The 13,107-nt window shown below is 37.4% G+C and overlaps 1 protein-coding gene across 1 annotated transcript; it reads left to right on the plus strand.

Moving 5' to 3' along the window:
- The first annotated feature begins 649 nt into the window (after positions 1-649).
- Positions 650-11,630, plus strand: LOC131221046 (glyceraldehyde-3-phosphate dehydrogenase GAPCP1, chloroplastic-like). The gene is made up of 14 exons (XM_058216137.1): positions 650-869; positions 1,227-1,324; positions 1,428-1,495; positions 1,597-1,635; positions 3,275-3,375; positions 4,223-4,335; positions 5,219-5,318; positions 5,606-5,752; positions 7,222-7,282; positions 7,521-7,618; positions 7,703-7,845; positions 10,573-10,656; positions 10,760-10,849; positions 11,302-11,630. Exons 1-14 carry the CDS (start codon positions 762-764, stop codon positions 11,354-11,356), a joined length of 1,305 nt encoding a protein of 434 aa, XP_058072120.1. The 5' UTR covers positions 650-761; the 3' UTR covers positions 11,357-11,630.
- The last annotated feature ends 1,477 nt before the right edge of the window (positions 11,631-13,107 follow it).

The following is a 13,107-nucleotide window of genomic DNA, read 5'->3' on the forward strand; positions in this document are numbered from 1 at the left end:
AGGTAAGCGTTCGCCACACTCATTCCTCGTGCACCTGCACGTCTGACGTGGTGTACGAGGATCCGGGTCATTCATCCGCTTCGCCTAACATGAATAGGCCACGAACCATAATTTTCTCGTAGCAGATGATGTAAAATATCTGATTCACTGACTGAAAAATGAACGGTTTAAATAAGTTCCCACAACGTTGGCCCAATCTTCCGTGTATAAATTCCTACCATTGGACGGTCCATATCGAAAATACACAACTAATAAGAGATTTCTCCATTTGTATAAAGTGACTTAGAAATCAAGGTCGATAAAAGAGGTTTCCTGCACCCTTCACACTAACGGTAGTGATCTCTGATATGTGAGATCCTTTCTACGTTAACCATATGGTACGGAAGCTTCCAGATGAACGGTCTGGATTACTCACAGTTAAGAATTCAGAGCATAAGTTTCTTAGATCGAATGGCTTGGATGGAAGATTAGTGTCTATGGTACATCCCCAATGGTAACGGTTCAGATCCGTGCGTGAGTCTCCTATCGGTTCAGATCCATGCGTGTGTCACGTGTATGTACTGTTGATTCGTACATAGTCGGCGGACACAAAAAAAACAAAGGTTCATTAGTTTCTCCGCCTGCTTATAAATCGCCAAAAAGCTGTCTCTCTTGGCACTGGTTTTTTTAAAGGAGCATTGCTCGCTCTGTTTTACATCCTTCTCCATCTTCTCATTTTCTAGGGTTTTGTTTTGTGCCTCTCTCTCGGAGCTTCTGTTGCAATGGCGTTCTCAGCTCTCCTCAGATCTGCAGCGCCATCGCCTCTCGTAGAAGGATCGCACGAATACACGCCATCTGATTTCGGAGCTCGAGCTCCTGATCGTTTCAAGGTAGGTTTTGTTGACGATTTCTATATTCTTGCGAGAAATTCCATGAAGATTTTGTCTTTCGTTTTTCTCATCGTTTCTACACATCTCCGAATGAATCCGATTTTTCCATAGCTTTTCCGTGAATCCTAGCCGTTGGATTTCGGAGCTCGGTTTTCAGTTTATTTATTTAAATTTCAGGAGCAATGATGAGAAATTAATGATAATAAATACTGATTTTTGATATAATTAGCGAGGCTTCATGAAGAGATTTGATGCTTCTTTTGTGTATTCTATATATGAATCCTTTCGTCTTGGGCGAGCATGTTTTTTCCATTACCCTTATCTTTCGATTCCTTAATTCAATTTTGCTCTTCTCAGGTTTCTTGCTCTGGTGTTGGTCGCAGTCTAAATTCTGCTAAGATCTGGTCAAACATTTTCGGGTCTTCCGTTTTCTCTGGAGAAGCATCTTTTTTACAGTTAAGTTCTAGAACTATTTTAATTTTCCGTGTATGGAATTCCTTTGCTTGTGTTTTGTGGCTGGATAAAAAAAATCTGATTTTGCTGTTCTGATTTCTCAAGGAAATCTGGTGCTAAAAGCATTCAGCCCATTAAAGCGACAGCTACTGAGAGTCCTCCTAAAGTTCAAAGTGAGCTAGATTATATACATGTATTCTACACTTCTCTTTTAATTAAGGAAAGATAGTTTATTTCCTAACTTCTTTTTTTTTCCTCCCTTAATCCTTTTTAGAATTATCGAGCAGTAGCAAGACCAAGATTGGGATAAATGGTGCGCTTTCTTTTGACCTTGGGCTTAATTCTGTTAGTTAGATTTAAGGCAGTTGCTTTTTTTTTTTTGTTGTTGTTGTTGTCGTTGTTGTTTATGTGAGCACTTCTAGTGAATAACTTGATATATTGAAATTGGGTTTATGATCAATTGTAAATCTTAAAAACAATATGCACTTACCTTTTTATGCATTTTCTATTGATAAATGTGATATGAGTTTTTCAAGGTAAAGACTAGAGACTATTGGTCATGTGGCATTAGTTGTCCTGTTATGTTCATGAAACAATTCTAGTAGAACGTTAGTACATGGTTGATGTGTTCTTTATTGGCCCATGTGAGTACGATTTTGTTCTCTTTGTTATGAGTTAGATAAGTGTGATGGTGATTTGGTTTTCTTTAAGCTTTTTGGAGGGAACGGATTACTACCAGAGCCTTTGAATAAGGGTAACACAATGAGGGTGCAAGGTGTAGATCCGATTGCAGTAATGTGTTGAAAATCTTTGGTTTATCTCTAGTGCTCTGTTGGAACTGTGCCTCTGTTTAACTATTTTGCTTAATTTATACCTGTCAATGATGCCTATATCTGTTTACCCTTGTTCGCTATCTGCACATGTTACTTACTCATGTTCTAATGTGAGGTGGACCCACTGATGGATGGAGGATGTGACGCTTGTATGGGCTAGAAAGACGCCCCTCTCCTTGACAGGGGGAGGGTTGGGGGTTATTACATTCTCCATCAGAGTATGAAGCTTGGTAAACAGGCAATCAGCAGTCGGAATAGAATATAAAGCTGGCCCAGCTGATGGATGGAGTGGATGTGATGCAGAAATCACTGTGTTGCACAGGCTCAAAGGCGATTCATGTCCAAATAGAGAGAGTTGGGGGTTATTTTCTAGAGTATGAAACTTGATGCATGGACATTAAGAAATTGTATTAATTTGCGAGAGTATGAAGCTTGATACATGGGCATTAAGAAATTGTTTATGTGGGAACAGACAGGATTTTGAAACCCACAGTTTATGAGTCATAGTTCTGAAATAAGATTGGTGGAACAAGTCTAAAATTTGATTCATGGGCCCTTGATTGTAGAAATAGGAGCATTGGGTATTTCATTTTTCAACTGTCCAATGAATGTTTCACCAACCTGATAATCAGAAAATCAAATAAGCCAAATTTTGGTTCATGGTACATCTATTCTGGAACCCATAATTTGTAAAGTTTAATTCGTTTTTATTGCATGCAATGTAAGCAATTTATAATTAATTCAGATGTACCTACATATAATCCATCATACTCTAGCTGAACATCAAAGTTTTCCTTTTAGAAGGGTTTTTTGAAGTAGTAATATGGTACTCTGGGAGCCTATACGAGTATTCAGCTACTCAGAAATTGTACATTTGGTATACATTAGCTCAAAGTAAACCAAGTAAATTGTGCAATCCATTGTCTCTAAAGTCACAGACTCGCAATTCCAAAATCCTAAAGTTTGATCAAATCCCTAACCTTTGATTCTGGGACACTTGTTCGGTACTATTATTTTTGGAGCCTTGTTTATATTTTGAGCATTTAGAATGTGCTTATTTGGAAATGACAACATGCAAACTTCTATTTCTTCATTACTGAGATTCTTCATGTTGTGCAGGTTTTGGTCGGATTGGAAGGTTGGTCTTACGTATTGCTGTAAGTCGGGATGATGTTGAGGTGGTGGCTGTCAACGATCCTTTTATTGATGCTAAATACATGGTGAGGGAGGGAAATTCTCATGTTTTCCACTTTCTGAATCCACAAGAATTTAAAATTTGCTGAGCAAGTCAATATAGTCTTCTTAATTGGATGATGTATACTGTGTGCTTATCGTTAGGCATACTTATAGCTAAGTTATGGTTTTGACTACCAAGACTCATAGTGTGTCTGATTCACTGAGAGAATTGATTTCTTTTCTCATGGTTTAACTACCAAGTCCTAAAATATTTCTGATTCACTGAGTGACTGATTTCTTTTCCCCCAGGGAAAAAGAGTTACAAGTGAGTAGTATTCTGCATGACTATGACTTATATAGATACCATAGAGCCAGCTACTTGCAACAGTTTGATTTTATGACCACATTGTGGGCAGACTGAGGCTCAATAAAATCCAGACACTGTTTCATATAGTAAAATACTATTTTTCTTGACATTATCAATCCCAGTTCATATTAAAAAAAATCAGGAACCTTGATTTGTAATGGCCTACAGAGAAGTATGATGATCTCTCCAAAGATTTACATTGAATAATGGTTTGGAATTTCATGGCTATATATATATATATATATATATATATATATATATAGATGCTTGTAGTTTTGCACAATTAGATCTTGTTCTTCTCAGTAAGTCTGGGTCTATGATGTTTTTGGCTCATTAAATGTTACAGAACCAAAAACGATTCATGGATTTTTTTTTTTTAATTTTTGATAAGCAACATATTTTATGAAAAGAGGGGGACATTGTCCATTAATTTATGGTTTTCTTCAAGGCTGTTTCTTAGAATCTGTGAGTTTGAAACTTTGAAACCAATGTGGTGATGCATCTTCTTCTTCCTTTATGTTCAGGCTTACATGTTTAAGTACGATTCAACACATGGAGTTTTCAAGGGAACCATTAAGGCTGTGGATGAGTCCACTTTGGAAATTAATGGGAAGCGGATTACAGTCACATCGAAAAGGTACTGTGCTGAACTCTACAATATTTCAAACTAACTGCATTTTATCATTGGCTCTTCCTATTTTTGTTGTTATACACACACACACACACACACACACACTGAATGCCTTTTAAAGACTTCACTAAATCAGATAGATTCAGGATATATTAATATAATCTGCGTCTTCAGTCTGTAAAGTGTTATTATTGCTAGAAAAGGTGGAATCGAGGGAAATGACTCCCTGTAATCTGATTACCATTAATTAAGAAACCATTGTCTAAATTTGCATATGATACTTCATTAAATAATAAAAACAAGTCAGTCAGGCAATAAACTCTGAGGTGCTGTATTATCAAGTTCAGTTTTTGTGCCAATATTATCAGTCAAGCTGAACTAGTTTTTTGTTTTTGTTTTTCTGAAGGATACAAGCTGAACTAATAGTTATGAAGTAGCCATTGTCATAATAAACCCAACATACCTCTTTGAGAATTTGAGACCCCACACCTATAATGCATGGTTGAAAGGTTCATATCAAAATTCAAGGGTGAAAGATTATTGTAAACTTTCAACTGATGCTGACTATACTGTTATTTGACCAGGCCCTTATATTTCGAGCATAGAAGTGAAAATTCATGAAGTTGTTTGTAAGATTGTCTATTCAATGTAATACAACAAAGAGCTATAAAAGAGTGTAAATCTTTTTTATTTTTATTTTATTTTAAGGAAATATATGTCACACTAGGAGGTTCTCATTACTATGAGGAACATGTTTATGTTGTGCGATTCACAATTATACGCCTGATTTCTATGATATGGCTTTGAGTGATTTTGCAATACTTTATGTTATTTGTCATGATAATTCAAAATGTTGACTTTTAAGAAAAAAAAAAAAAATCATATTCAGGGATCCAGCGGAGATCCCATGGGGTGATTTTGGGGCAGAGTACGTAGTTGAATCTTCTGGGGTTTTTACAACATTGGATAAGGCATCAGCTCATCTGAAGGTTAGTTGGTATTGAATATTTTTATAGCTGCAATGTAGTCCATTCCATTTTTTTTTTCCTTTTCTTTTTTTGGGTATGCAAATCTTTTCACTCTCTTTTTATATAGCTGCAATTTAATCCATTCCTTTTTTTTTTTTTTTTTCCTTTTCTTTTTTTGGGTATGCAAATCTTTTCACTCTCTTTTTCCAAAAAGGAAAAAGAAAAAAGGTGGAAAGTAGAAGAAAAATCAAAAACCAATACTTTCATACTTATTTTGGGAGCCTAATATTTCTTCACTCTTTCCATAGGGTGGTGCCAAAAAGGTGGTCATATCAGCTCCATCAGCTGATGCGCCTATGTTTGTCGTAGGAGTAAACGAGAGGACGTACAAGCCAAGCATGAACATTGTTTCCAATGCAAGTTGTACTACCAATTGTCTTGCCCCTCTTGCCAAGGTCGGTTACAATATAAACATTCAACTTTTCTTTGGTTTCTTATAGTGTGGATGCTGACTAACATTTGCAGTTAACTGATTGTTTGAAGGTAGTTGATGATTGATTTAAAAATGGACTAAGTGGATACCTATGCTTTTATGTTTCATCTACATTCACTTGCATAGCAATATTTACTTCCTAGAAACTCTTAGGGCCTGCTTGGTTGCCACTTAAAAATTAGTTCATCTCATCTTAATCTTAATTATGTATTAGAGAGAATTCAATTAAATAAAAAATAAAAAAATGTATTGGAGAGAACTTGTTTTTTTTTTTTTTTTGGTAAGGATTAAAAATATAATACCAATAATGCATATAAACTATGGTCTCTAGAACACTTAATTGATATTAATGAAATTGAAAAGAACTCAATTTATAAATGGCACCCAGATGTGCCCTTGGGGGATATTCTAGTGCCATGCGAAGCCTTCCCCTCATTTTTTCCCCCCCTCTTTTCATCCTCTTCAGAAATGCTAATCGTCATACTCACTATGTCTATGACAAATGTCTAAACTCTCGTAAATAAAAAAAGATAAAACATGAAAGAAAGGTAAATAATTTCATGCCAGAGGCAAAGAAGAACCAACAGGAAATGACATCCTTGCATAACCATATTTAGCAAGGCTGTTTGCAAACACATTTGCCCTCTCATTACATGGAAAACCATAACATCCAATGTAATTGTTGACTCATGAATTGCTCTAACAATCAAGGTGAATCTTCACTGATTTGAATAATTTGAATGTCCTCTAGATGACATTATTTAGTCACCTTGATGATTAGAGACCCAGGAAAAAAGAATCGTTAACCTTTCTATTGTAACTCTTGCTTTGTTTGATTTGAATCCTGTCTTTTGGACTGGAATGCATCTCAGTGTCACATTTGTCATCAATAGGTGCTCTCTCCAATTTCTTTGTATGTTAAGAGGAAGCTACACCATGAAGTTCTTTTTCTTTACCAGCCAAGTTGATTATGAAGCTTGTGATTGTCCCTTAGATCCTGTCCTCCAATAGTGTGACTTCATCGTCATTTTTCTTCTCCCTCATTCTAAATTCCCTGTATCATTGGAAAGGATCCACATTCCACAAAACCAGTCCTTTTTCATGGTCATGCCGTCCTCTTCTATCCCAACCACTTTCTTTTGACGAAGGCCAATGCTATCTTAAAAATGCCTCAAAATATGGTTCTGCATTTTATTCACTTTAAATATCTAGCATTCTACCAGCTTTCTGCTTCCAGCACAAAAGAAATGACAATTGATTACCATACCAAAGTTGAGAACGAGGATTCTGAAATTGAAAAAATATTACCTCCTGTTGATTTATTTGGTTGTTGATGCTCTTGAGTTTGTGATCAAAGTTGCAAACCTGAGTGGTGAGCAGCTAATTTGCATGGTTGTGCAGCTAACAAACTATCATGTTTATATCTTTCAGGTGGTCCATGAGGAGTTTGGTATTGCCGAAGGTCTAATGACAACGGTGCATGCAACAACAGGTCTCTCTCTCTCTCTCTCTCTCTCTCTCTCTCTCTCTCTCTCTCTCTCTCTATATATATATATATATATATATATATATTTACGTATCTATCATCTGTCCATACAGGCACAGATGTGCACACCCCCATCTATACTTTCACGTATTCATAGAAACAGTTGTATACCCACATACATTTATCATCAGTGCATGCATTGGCAGACATGCTTTGTTGACATAGGTTTGGTTTGTGTACTCAGCAACACAGAAGACTGTTGATGGTCCTTCAATGAAGGATTGGCGAGGTGGCCGTGGAGCTGGTCAAAATATTATCCCTAGTTCAACAGGAGCAGCCAAGGTATTGTACAAAATTATGATCAAAGCTTAACCAACCCTGCTTGAAACCATTATGAAGTTCTGATGTTTCTTCTTGGAATTTTAGGCTGTTGGAAAGGTTCTACCGGACCTCAATGGAAAGCTCACTGGGATGGCTTTTCGTGTTCCAACTCCAAATGTTTCAGTTGTGGACTTAACATGCCGGCTTGAGAAAAGTGCTTCATATGAAGATGTCAAAGCAGCCATAAAGTAAGCTAATTTATTATACCTGTTCATGCATAGATGAAAATTCATTTCCTCAGTATGCAACTATACATATTGAATGTGCTCTTTGTACACGCTGAAGACATAAAAGTAGACTTCATTAGTACCTCATGTAAATTCTTAGCCCTATTAACTGAGACCAAAAGGTTATTGTTCCAGCTTAGCTTGATCATATTCTCTTTCCAGTTCTATGCTTTCAACATGCCTTCCTCTCATGTATGTGTGTGTTCAAGGGCTAAACCATGCTGTGTGTTAGCTGGCAGGCATTGAATGGTGGAATCAATTATACATTTGACATGCATGTTCATCACAACTCAGACTGCTCAGATTGCTTTCGCCATTTAGGATGGAGCATACCCAAATCACCCTGCTCGGATGATCTTAACCATCTGAATTCATCCAGTAGAATTTTGACCCCCAGTTGTTTATTTTATCTGTCCATTTGATGGCCACAATTCCAGGATTGACTAATCAATGTGATTTCAGGCTGTGCTCTATCCACAACTGGGTCCATGATTTGGATAATTTTACTTGTCCATTTGATGGCCACAAATTGGATAGCCAGGATTGACCAGTCAATGTGATTTCAGGCTATGCTCTATCACCATAATTGGGTCCCATGATTTGGATCCTGCCTGAATTGGAATGGATGTTTACTGAGTATATGGTGAATGTGGACGAGTTCCCATAATTTTTTAGGCCTCCTTTGGTAAACACTTAAAAGTGAGTTCTCTTCTCGTTTTAGTTGACAGTAGTTATCTCTAATACATAATGTGTTCATGTTAACATTAATTATATATTAGAGATCAAGATCTCTAATACACAATTACTGTTAGCTAAAATGATATGAACTCATTTATAGGTGTCTACCAAACAGGGTGTAAATGATAGAAAAATATGTTTCCTTGTTCAATTACCAAAACTAACTGGTAATATGGTTCTCCATGAACCATCTTTTCGTCAAATTTTTTTGAAGGATTCCATCTTTTCATCATTCCTCCCCCCCCCCCCCCCCTTCTTTTTCTTTGATTTCCTTGTATGAGCTTGTGAAAAGCCCCAGTGATGGTCTCAAGTTGCTTTGTGATGAATATTGTGCAATTTTGCTTAAAATGGTATTATATTGTCTGTTGAAGCTTGTCAAAACAACATCTGTGTGGTGCTGGAACTGTTAACCACTTCTTTATATGCCCATGCTGTTTGGGGTGGTGCTTCCAGCAGTTCAAAGTGGCCTGGTCATTCTCTTCAACGGCATTTTGAAGCTTTTGGAGCATTCGACTCCCTCACACGAAGTACAAAGTGATTTGGGATATTTCTGTTTTTGCAATACTTTGGGCTATTTAGAAGGAAAGGCACCACTGCATTTTTAATAGCATCTGTATGCGCTGGTCTCCACCGTTATAGCTAGGGTTAAACTCCTTGTTTGCTCTTGAACGTTGGCTTTGGGTTCCTTCCCTCTCTACTTTGGGGATGCTTCCTGTAGATGTTTGGCCCTTTTGTGTTATGCGGCTCCTTTTGCAATGGCCAATCAGGCCTTTATTTTTTATTCAAGCTTTTTCCACTGATTAAAAAAATTAAAAGATTACAATTAAAAGATTCATTCCTAGTATTTTGTTTTTGGCAATGGTAGCTACTCATCCTTTATGCCTATGTCATGCCACACATATTTGCAGTATTTGCAGCTGCACGTGTGAGGTAAGCGTACAATCTCCTTTTACATGGCAGCAGTAACTAGAAAGTACTAGGTGAGGGAGAAAAGCAATTGAAAAAATGTGTGGTTGTGGCTCATGCGAGTAGTCAAAATAGAAGGGAATCAGGGTCTGCAGTTCAAGTCATTCCAAGAGTCGCATAATGAAATCAGTTTTGAGCTTTTATTGGGGAATTGTTAATTTTAGAAAGCATTCAAACTTGGGAATTGGAAATGGGGATGCTATGCAACTTGAATGATGCTAATGCAACTGATTTTTAAGATCTTGGATGCTAATTGGTAAGGTAAATACATGGTATTTTAGGTTCCTTGAGGGTGTCTGGAAAACAAAAATGGGAATTATAGGAAAGCTAAGGGGTTGTTCATATGCATGGTAATCTATTTTGTCATATATATTATACTAAACCAGTAATGTAGTGAGTGCTATACTGCTTTCTATGCTATTGCATCCCTTTGATCAGAAGTCCTCACAGCCTGGGAGGATGTTGTCGTGTATGTCATGGTGTTGTTATGTCATTTGGCTCATGGGATTGTTACTCGATAGACAGCCTGCCATGGTATCATTTGAGTTGTTCCCCCCAACCCCCCCACCAAAAAAAAACAACAAATCTTTGTTAAGGTTTTGTTTTCTGCTACATTTTGTGTTCATTTCTGTTTTCCTTTCGTTTTTTGTTTTTTGTTTTTTTTTTTTGTTTTTTTTAAATTTTAATTTTAATTTTTCCTTTTCTTTTCCTTATAATATCTTATTTGTTGATGGTTGTCATTCATGCTATGCTCTAATCTCAATGCTGACTAATCCTTCTGTTTCTTGTCCATTTTTTTATTATTATTATCAACCATTGGATATATTGATACTTTTCTTGTGCATCTCTAGTTGCCTATAATATATCTTGCAGTACACATGGATGCATGCTAGTTCTCTAGGCATGCAAATCTGCGCACGTGGCACTTGGATCTTTGAAGCTGCATGTTTTAATCTTAAAATGCCTTGTAAAATTCAATTTCAGGTTTGCATCGGAGGGGCCATTGAGAGGAATACTTGGATACACGGATGAGGATGTTGTCTCCAATGATTTTGTCGGCGACACTAGGTACAAAAATCTTCCTAATATGGTCAGGCATGCCAAATGTAGGATTGTAAGTAAATACACTTATCTCATTTCTATCTATAAATGCTTTTGGATTTTTTTATAGGTCAAGCATCTTTGATGCAAAGGCTGGTATTGGATTGAGTTCTTCCTTCATGAAGCTTGTTTCATGGTACGACAACGAGTGGGGCTACAGGTAAGCCAACTTTCCAGATCCTTTTTGCCTTTGTTTTTCCCCCTTCAGATGGAGATTCAAAATGGGACCTTGTGGTTGCACCTCATACATGCCAACATGTGCGATTTAAGATCCAAGCTGCTTTCGGGCAGGGCCCAAAAATCTTCCCAGCTAGGTGATGTGGTGGACCACACATGTAACTGAATGGGAGATTGTGGGTCGAGCTTCCTAATTGTCCATTTCTTTTGTATGTGAGCTGGATCTTGCACATGCATGCTGCATTGTCATGCTTGAGGCTCAAGCCCCATGGATGTGGAATCCTGGCCTGTCCCATTAACATGGCTATTTGATGTACGCCTCATTGTTATGCTTGAGGCTCAGGCCCCATGGATGTGGAATCCTGGCCCGTCCCATTAACATGGATATTTGATGTACTCGGTAACCACTAATGAGATGAGATGACTTTCGTCCAGCAACCGGGTGTTGGACCTGATCGAGCACATGGCGCTGGTTGCTGCAACAAACTAATAGCCGAGGCGAGCTTTGGTTTCTTTTGCGGTGGAGTAATTTAAAATGATGTTAGAGCTGCTGTTTTGATTGGGGTAGCTGGTTATTTAAAGTGACATCTTGTAGAAGAATAAGACGCAACAGATGAGAACTGATGTTACTATATGGTATGAATTGTGAGATTTGACAGTGCCCTTGCATAAATATGAGAGAACACTGATGATTATTCAATTGGATCCATCTAAAGTTGCATTTGCTTTTGCAATTTAGAGAAATGAATTATATGATTCTTGCATGTTTCCTCTTATCGTTATCATTGAGGCCATTGATCCGTTGAGGCCCCACAATGGATGGATCGTGCCCCTTGTATGGATGACTTGAAATATGGTGTGGGGTTTTTGGTCCTTGTATTATATCTTGGCTGTTTTCGTCATTAAATGGTTTCATGATGGGCCTACATCGAAGTTATCTTGCCATGCCCCTATGTGATAGGCCATCATCATCCTCATGAAGGCCTAATCCCAACCAATTGGGCTTGTGGGCGGCTGGCAATGCATCTTGATCCGTCATTGCGGCCTGTGGTGTGTGTATTTTCTTTTCTTTTTACTACCTTCGCGAGCTTTTGGGCATTTATCCTTTGTTACTTTCACACTTCTTTTTGGGCCTTTTGGGACCATACCTGACCTTTTAGGAAAGCAGTCCTACCGTCCATTTTACAAGTGATTAATATTTTTGTAATCTGATTTTAGGTCACGTGCAATGAACAATAGGCCCCTACCATCCGATGGTTCACCACCATGTCAGGTGGGCCCAACTGGGATCAATGGAGGAATTCACTCTGTAATAATAATAAAAAGAGTACCTCGACGTTCATCAATCTGTACCTCTTGCATGGTCCGATCGGCGTACCCAATTACTGCTGTCATTGGGCTGGACAGACTGGGTTGGGCAGATTAGGACAGACCTCGCAGAGCAATTGCTTGCTAATGGTCTCACCACATAGGGCCAGCCAGGCCTGATCTTATAGAGTACTATGGTTTGCTCCAACTTGTTGAGTACTCTAGTTTGGCTTTTTATCTTTTAAAAAGTGTTGGTGACTCTTCAAACGTGCACATCAGCACGTGGCATGGTTGTACGGATATCAAGATTGTCTAATCCGCTTAGTATTTGCATTTAAAAAAAAAAAAAAATACTGTACTGAGAACGTGATATTAGTACTAGATTTTTTCCCTCAAATTTGGACCATTTAGTATTTACTGTTAGACTTCAATTGGATAGACATTAATTAATGGTTGATGACTGTAGAACATAGGCTAATGTTATATTAATAGATGGAAGAAAGAAAGCTAATGTTATATTAAGAGATGGAAGAAAGAAAATTAAATTAATGTGTTTAAAAATTTGGTAGTAAAATTTAGTAGGAGAGAATAATTTTATTAAAAAAAATAAATTGATGGAAGAAGAAAAGTGGAACGTGAGAATATACCAATCATTACATGGAAAAATCAATAATAGGAGGAAATTTGGTGGCCAAATTAAAAGGAAGCATTTCCCGTATGTTTCAAAGCTTTGACAAGATACTACTTGAAATGAAAATACTAACCAATAGAGAAGGTTGCTAAAAACATTGCAATGAAAATCCTAACCAACAGAGAAGGTTGCTAAAAACATTGCAACCAAAGTAGTAATACTAAACTAAAGCTCATAAGGATCTTTACAATGGATTGGCGAAGAGAAGGTAAGAGATAGGCTTGGGTGAGAGATGTACTTTA

The sequence above is a fragment of the Magnolia sinica genome, chromosome 12, assembly GCF_029962835.1.
Source record: "Magnolia sinica isolate HGM2019 chromosome 12, MsV1, whole genome shotgun sequence".
Taxonomy (NCBI): Eukaryota; Viridiplantae; Streptophyta; class Magnoliopsida; order Magnoliales; family Magnoliaceae; genus Magnolia; species Magnolia sinica.